We start from the raw sequence: 7,880 nt of genomic DNA, 5'->3' as shown, positions 1-7,880 counted from the left end.
CTGCAATGTAAGTCGCTTTGGATAAAAGTGTCAGCTAAATGGCATATATTATTTACAGTTTTACCAGATGCTTGGTGAGAAGAACCTCTCATTACACGCTAATCATCTCTAAATCCAAACAGTTTAACTAAAAACAAGGACAAAGGTTTGTTGTTCAGAGCTTTCCTTCCTCTTCCCTCAGATCAAGAAAGAGGGAGGGAGGGAGGGAGGGAGGGAGGGAGGGAGGGAGGGATCTGAGTGAGCTGCTCAGCCCAATGGAAGAACACCACAAACAATTGTGCAAACAAAATAGGTAACGTTTATTTAGCATTAGTACTTTTGTTTGTTTACATATTATATTTACAACATAGACACACATGACAGACACTTTAGGACATCTTTTAAAATCAACGTCAAATGAAATAAAAAAAAATAAAAATAAAAAGACATTTGCCAGGTCAGCGCTTTTGCAAGTGCAACGGTCATCACTGATACCCTGGAGTTACTGCAGAGAGAGAGAGAAAGGGAGAGGGAGGGAGAAGGGAGAGAGAGAGAGGGAGGGGGGGAGTTCAGCACTGGGCAAGGCTGCAATAAGAGAGCAAGAGAGAGAGAGAGAGAGAGAGAGCGGGGTGGGGGAGATGGGGAGAGGACGATTTAAGTGGATGCCAACATGCACACGCACTCACGCACGCACGCACACACACACGCACACACACACACACACACACACACACACACACCTTAACAGAGCAGTACAGCCTTGCAGTGGGCAAAGAGTGTAGCAGGTCAGCAGACAGTGAGAGAAGGAGCCCTCATTATCTTTTTAATACTGAAATCATTAACAAAAAAGAAACAAGGAAAATAAATATAGATACATTTATTCACAAAAAATAGTTTCTTTCGCTCTGTCCATTCTCTAGTCATAGCCCGTAGTGTGTTGCCTGAAGCTCTACTCGCTCTACTATAGAGCTGATGACGATGACGATGATGAAGATGAAGAAAATTCAAGTATAGACTGAAGCAGGGCCAGGCCGGGCCGGGCCAGGATTGGCCGGGCACAACACACCATCCAGCTCATAGAGAAGGGAGGAACCTGGAAAGTTTCTGTGGAAGTGTTCCTTTTTCTAGTGAAAGACCTCAATGTTTGGTTGTTTGGTTATGAGTCCTCCTCTCCTCTGATTGGTTAAGAGCTGAAGTTTGTCAGTCATGTGGGTCTTTAATAAGGCTTGCTATTGGGCGTGCTCCGGTAATCTAGTGTTTGTTGGGCGGCGACGAGGCAAACATCCTGAACAATGCGCCCAACACTTGGGGGGTCAATGAGTTGCACATTGCCGGGTTTCGCATTTCAACGGTTTATGAACAGAAATGTAGACTACGTTATTATGACGACGACAACCACAGGAGAAAAGACAAGTCTCTCAAAAAACACACATCTCAAATCAACAAAATGGAGGTCGGAGTCTGATGTAGAAAGGACCGTCTGGGTGCATCTCAGGAGCCTAAAAAAAAAAACTTTCCTTTCCTTGTCTCCTTCACTTCGTCTCCTCGTCTCCTTCCCTTCATCTGCACTGATGCCAACGTGATGGAGAGGTGGAACGCACACTCCGTCATATTGGTTCATCTTGTCCACATGATCTCAGATCAGAGCAGAGAGGATGGAGAGGAGATGAGGAAAAGGAGCGAGGGGGGGAGGAGATGAGGAAAGGAGGGAGAGGAGACAAGGAGAGCAAGGAGAGGGGGATACAAGGAGAGGAAGAAGGAAAGGAGGAAAGGAGGGAGAAGGGAGGAGATGAGGAAAGGAAGAAGGGGGAAGAGATTAGGAAAGGAATTTTTGGGGGTGGCGGGGTGAGGAAAGGATGAAGGGGAGGAGATGAGGAAAGGAGGGAGGTGGGAGGAGACAAGGAAAGGAAGAAGACTTTAGACTACTGAGATGCACCCCTACTGACGACGGGCGATAGAGCGACCTTAGAGTGGAACAATTAAAGAACAACTGAAGAACCCAGCACACACACTCTCCATCTGCTCTACTTCAACTGGGACTTCTCCTACGCACCTGTCGCAAAGACACTATTTTGTGTGACGACTACAGGTGTGTGTGTGTGTGTGTGTGTGTGTGTGTGTGTGTGTGTGTGTGTGTGTGTGTGTGTGTGTGGCGCACTATTCATAGACCCACCTGACACCGTTCTCTCTCTGAGCAACGTCACGCCACTCGCATTACAGCACACGCCTCATGGCCACAGAGGAGCTAAACAATGAACTAGGACTGATATACCGCCAGGGCATTGAACAGGGGCTGTGGACTCAAAGAGGGCACAAAACACACACACACACACACACACACACACACACACACACTCACACACTCACAGACACACACACACACACACAGACACACACACACACACACACACACTGACACATTCTACACATACACGTACACACACACCTGCATTGTACAAAAAAAGCCATATGGATCTGAAGAACTTCACACACTACACACAAGTTGATGCATCTACACAAGCCTACATGACATCTACATACATGTACAGGGAGTGAAATACACACGTGGGTGAGGGCTTCTGGATAAAGGCTAAAACATAATATACAGTGTGTGTGTGTGTGTGTGTGTGTGTGTGTCATGAATCAATACCAACCAATACTAATGAATCAATTCATAGAAAAGGGGTGCCTCTCTGTGGGTGTGGGCGCCTATAGAGATCAATAACTACTAATCACTAATCAATGACTGATCAGCATGGGACCAGCACTGGTTGATGAGGTTTGAGGTAGAACTCAATTTCTCCCGACAAACCCGGCCGCAAAATGAAGATCTTTGCTGGTCTAGGAGAGGGAGAGAGAGAGAGAGGGAGAGAGAGAGTGATCTGTGACCAATGCCGCTGGTTCTCAAGACTTCAGACTTAAAAACAAATAAAAACAAATCCTTTTCCTTCATCAGCACCGACATGAAACAGAACCGGACAAGTGAAAGCACAATTCCCAGTCGGCATTCTCAACCTATCCCTATGTTTTCAGATCAGCTAGAAAAGAAGGAGAGGAAATAAGAAGAGGAAGCCACCCTAGACGATGAGGATTGACCAGAGGCGAGTGGAATGTCGATGAACCAATCAATGGCATCGATAGATCGACGGAGTGGTCAGGTAAGGAAGGACACACCCAGTTGTGTCTTAGTGGGCTTTGAGGCCTAACGTTCAGAAGCCCTGCCCTCCACATCCGGCAGGGGTGTGTGTGGGGGGGGGGGGGGGGGTTGTCCCAATCGTCTCTCTGTCCTCTATCCCTCCCAAGCGAGGAGAGAGAAACGCGAGGAGTTGGGAAAAGACGATTGAGACGCCCCCAGGGTTCGTGTTCTTAGGTTGGTCGACGAGAGGGAGTGCGTGTTGTCCATACTGCGATCCGACCGATCCATAAAATAATGACGAAAAAATAAAAATGCGTTACGTATCATTATTGTGATTTTTATGCTAAAAATTCTAATAAATTACCCAGTAGCCAGTGGAGCGTTCCCATCATTAAAATGCTTTTGTACAGTAACAATAAATAGATGTGTCTTCTATTTACAGTTTTATCAGACGCTTGGTGAGCAGTGCCGTAGTGTGTCGTTAAAATGTTTAATCTTTTCTGAATTAAAATAGTTGAACTCTTTTTTTTCTTTCTTCCTTTCTTTCTTTTTTTCTTTTTTTTTGTTCAAGGACGAAGGTTTGTTGCTCAGAGCTTTCCTTCCTGCCTCATCCCTCGGTTTAAGAGAAGAGAGGACAAGAAAGAGAGCGTGAGGGAGGGAGGGAGGGAGGGAGGGGAGAAGCACTTCTGAAAATTTCTTTCTCTTTTCTTTTCCTTGGACTTTGGCCTTCCAGCTTGTTTGTTGTTGTGTCCTTGTTGCTGTTGAGTTGTTGTTGTTGTTGTTAGCGTTGGTTGTGTACAGCTAATCCCCCCCCCCCACACACACACACACACACACATACACACACACAAACACACTAGTTCTTAGCACCTCAGCCCCTTTCCACTGTCCCCCACAATGCATTGTGTTTCCTCCTCCTCCTCGAGCGATCCAGTTGGCCCTTAGACACAGATCTAGGATCAGTTATCAGTTATCCTCCCCAGTCCCTCACCTTAAACCTCAGGGAGAAAAACACTAAACTGACCTCGGAACAGTGTCTAGAGGGACTACTTCCTACATCCTACTCCCTCTCGACCAACCAGAGCTCTACTTCATCTTCTTCTCATTCCTCAGGGCGCCGTTGCGTTTGTGTTTCCCGTTTGCGACGCCGTTGCTATGGCAATGTCCGTTCGCCGCCACGTCTCCGCCGTCCCCGGCGACCTCGTCCCCCCTCCGCTGCTGACCCCCGAACTTTGACCTCAGGAGCCCTACTATCCGGGAGAGGGCGTAGCCAATCACAGCTAAGCCCACCGACACGGTGAGAACGACATCCAATAGGAAGTACTGGTAGGTGTGGACTTGGTAGACGGAGGATCGTAAGTGGCTGGCGCCGTGGTGACGGAGGATGTAGTCTATCCAATAGGCTGCTCTGGTCACCGGGTGTCCTGGTTGGTCCTTATGGATGTTTGAGAGAATACGGGCCCGCTGACGGTACCTAGGAACAAACACAGGGTTGAGGAAGTGTGTGTGTGTGTGTGTGTGTGTGTGTGTGTGTGTGTGTGTGTGTGTGTGTGTGTGTGTGTAGGTACTGGCCCTCTTTCAATCGGATTCCTCCATCCTCCGCTCACTTCCTACTCAAAACACGTTGGAGAAGATCCAGGACCCTCCCCTTTGATCTTCTTCTCCTCCAATGCTCTTTAAGAAGAAGCGAGTGGAGGACAGAGGAGAGGACGCGAGGAATCGAGTTTCTAACAATTGAGAAAGGGCCCCTGTCTGTCTGAGAGTCACGTCTGTGAGTGTATGTATTGAGGCAGCAGTGCTGTCGAACCGCTGCTAGCCACCAGGGGGCAGTAAACTCCAGCATGAACGTTCCACAGGTCAACTAAAGTGTCTTCAACCATTCTTGGCTGTGTGTAGGTGTGTCTGTGGGAGCGCATGTGCATGTGCGTGCGTGTGGTGCCCATGCATTTGTGCGTACGTGTGTGCGTACGTGTGTGTGTGTGTGTGTGTGTGTGTCTCCCGTACACACCTGGTCTCTGTGATGATGCTGTTGAGCGCGGCGTGCAGCTCCTCCTCCGTCATGGTCTTCCACTGCAGCATGATGCCCATGCCCTTGGCGGCCACGCGGGTCATGGTGTCGTAGTGGTCCCCGAACAGGGGCACGCCCACCACCGGCACGCCGTGGTACATGGCCTCGTAGATGCTGTTCAAGCCGCCGTGGCTCAGGAAGGCCCGCGTGTTGACGTGGCCTGGGGGGGGGAGGGGGGGGGGGGGGGGGGTTGAGTCTATTTTATTCTTGCTTTCAGTCAACAGAATGTGAATTACGCAGAATTGCACAATACAGTATGTAAACACACTGGTGTGTATACATACTGTATGTGTATGTGTGTGTGTGTGAAGTGTACTCTAGGCGTGGTGTACCCGGAACATCAAACACCCAATAAATCTATGGGTGTGAAAAGGGAACCATTTACAGCCATTAACAGAACATGAATACCAGAGTCAGTTCAGAGGCACTAACTAAACAAACCTTTCATTCCTCAAAGCGTTAAGATACTTTGAAGTCCACATTACCCAAGTTAATGTATGTGTGTATGTGGGTGTGTGTGTGTGTGTGTGTGTGTGAATGTGTGTGTATGTGTGTGTGTGTGTGTATGTGTGTGTGTGTGTGTATGTATGTATGTTGAATCTAATCTAATCTAATCTAATGTATGTATGTATGTATGTATGTGTGTGTGTGTGTGTGTGTGTGTGTGTGTGTGTGTGTGTGTGTGTGTGTGTGTGTGTGTGTGTGTGTGTGTGTGTGTGTGTGTGTGTGTGTGTGTGTGTGTTACATGATACCACAGGATCATGAAGGAGATCTGAGTGGGCTGTGTTTGTGTCTGACAATCATTGACTGGCAATGGTTTAATGAGTGATGTTTTCCCTCTCCTCAAGGGCACCCAACCCCTGTTTATACACCACGTCCATCACCCACTGACCCCGAAACGGCCGCCCAATCCTCCGGCGGTGACGCAGAACCTTTCTATCCTGGTTGAGGATCGTCTCTTATGAGGGAGCCGTGGTTGAAACGCCGGTTTGAAACTCACGCCGTCTTTACAAAAAGCTTTGTGTCCTTCCAGCGAACATAAATACCACACTGTATATGGATAGTATGGCTGTTCAGTGTTTGTTATTCTATTTATGCTGTTCAGTTTTAATATATTTTATATATTAAATAATATTATAATATTATATAATAATATATTTTAATATTCTATGTGCATCTGGCGCATGAGGCGCATAGACTTGTTGCGTGAGACTGACGTGGGGACACGTTTTTGGGGCTCTTGTGAGCAGATTAGTGGCTGAAATGAGACAAATATCGTGCTCAATCACTTAAACAGAACCCATACATATGGTATCTGACCCTGAGTGAGTTCTAAGAGAATATCTTCTAACTCCTGCGTGACTCCAACAACAAAATGGAGACATCGCCTGCAATCCTGTCGTTTCCTGCGTGTTCTCTTCCACACAGGAAATGAGGTCGTCTTCAGCGGTCGTTTTTGGGGGCGCCCCGACCCACCCGCTTGGTCGTTCAATCGGTCTAACTTGTCTCAATCGATGATGTCACTGCTGACGGCAGCAGAGGAATATATAGGGTTCTCTTACCCAATAGGTCGTTCTGGGGCATCCAATCCACCAGCTTGGTGTTGTTGCCAAGGTTACTGGGCGGAACTCCTGAGAACCTAGCAGACAGAGAGAACGGAACAGGGGTTAGATGTTCCCCCCGCGCAGGACAAGCGTTTAGACCAAGGTCAGAGTTGAGTGCACTGAGATGGAGACTGTGTCTGGCAGTGCACTTCTCCAGTCCAGATGCAAATAGGTTCAGACAGCAGCAGGAGTCACCCAGTGGCGATGTATTTCCATGGCTATGGAAATGCAGACTCTTGCCCACAGATAGATAGATTAGGCACACATTTGGATAGATCTCCCCCTCTTAAGTTTCAGGCAAAACTCACTTCAGAATGGCTAATAAAAACATCATACAAAATCAAGTACATACACACATAAACGTGTGAGTTAAATAAACAAGCATTTAACCATCCTTAACAACTTGTCTGCAGGCCTTAGAACCAGGCCAAGGACCTTGGCCTTAGAACCTATAGGCCCAAGGGACATAGGCTTTAGACCCTATAGGCCTAAGTGTGTGTCTGTCTGTGTGTGCGTGTGTGTGTGTGTCTGTTAGGAAGCTCCAGCAGGCCATTTAAATGCATATACCCCCTCTGTCTCTCTCACTCTCTTTATCTTCATTTCTCCCTCCCTCTCTCTCTCCCTTCCTCTCTCCATCCCAACAAAGCCACAATTCTCCCTCTAACCAATCAAAGCAAACATTCACCCGACCAATCAATGACACAATTCATGGTTCTCTTTTTCTTTCCCTCTTTCCCTCGCTCTTTCTCTCTTTTTCTCCTCTTTAACAAAAAATCTTCAGCAATAGCTGGAGCGGCCAGTGAGAACATTGAGACAGAGACAGAGACAGAGAGAGACAGACAGAGATTGGTATCATCATTTTAGTAAAATTGCTCTCATTTGACCGTGACAGCTGAAAGACTCTTGTTGTGTGTCTCTCTCTCTCTCTCTCCCTCTCCTCTCTCTCTCTCTCTCTCTCTCTCTCTCTCCCTCTCTCTCTCTCTCTCCCTCTCTCTCTCTCTCTCTCTCTCTCTCTCTCTCTCTCTCTCTCTCTCTCTTTCTCTCCCTCTCCCCATTACTACATCATCCTCACCTTGGCTCATTAAAAGTTATT

General features: G+C 47.5%; 1 protein-coding gene across 1 annotated transcript in view; it reads right to left on the bottom strand.

The window, feature by feature from the left end:
- Window positions 1–284: 284 nt before the first annotated feature.
- ugt8 (UDP glycosyltransferase 8) overlaps window positions 285–7,880 on the bottom strand; it is a 20,311-nt gene continuing 12,715 nt past the window's right edge. Inside the window, exons 4-6 of the mRNA XM_083693284.1 lie at window positions 6,746–6,822; window positions 5,124–5,343; window positions 285–4,589 (exon numbers count right to left, since the gene is read on the bottom strand). Coding sequence (XP_083549410.1) covers window positions 4,202–4,589; window positions 5,124–5,343; window positions 6,746–6,822 — 685 coding nt within the window. The 3' untranslated portion in view covers window positions 285–4,201. The remainder of the gene's footprint in view (window positions 4,590–5,123; window positions 5,344–6,745; window positions 6,823–7,880) is intronic.

The sequence above is a fragment of the Argentina silus genome, assembly GCF_951799395.1.
Source record: "Argentina silus genome assembly, chromosome: 21".
NCBI classification, from domain to species: domain Eukaryota; kingdom Metazoa; phylum Chordata; class Actinopteri; order Argentiniformes; family Argentinidae; genus Argentina; species Argentina silus.
Note: the sequence above shows the minus strand (reverse complement) of the source record. Positions and strands in the feature narration are given on the sequence as shown.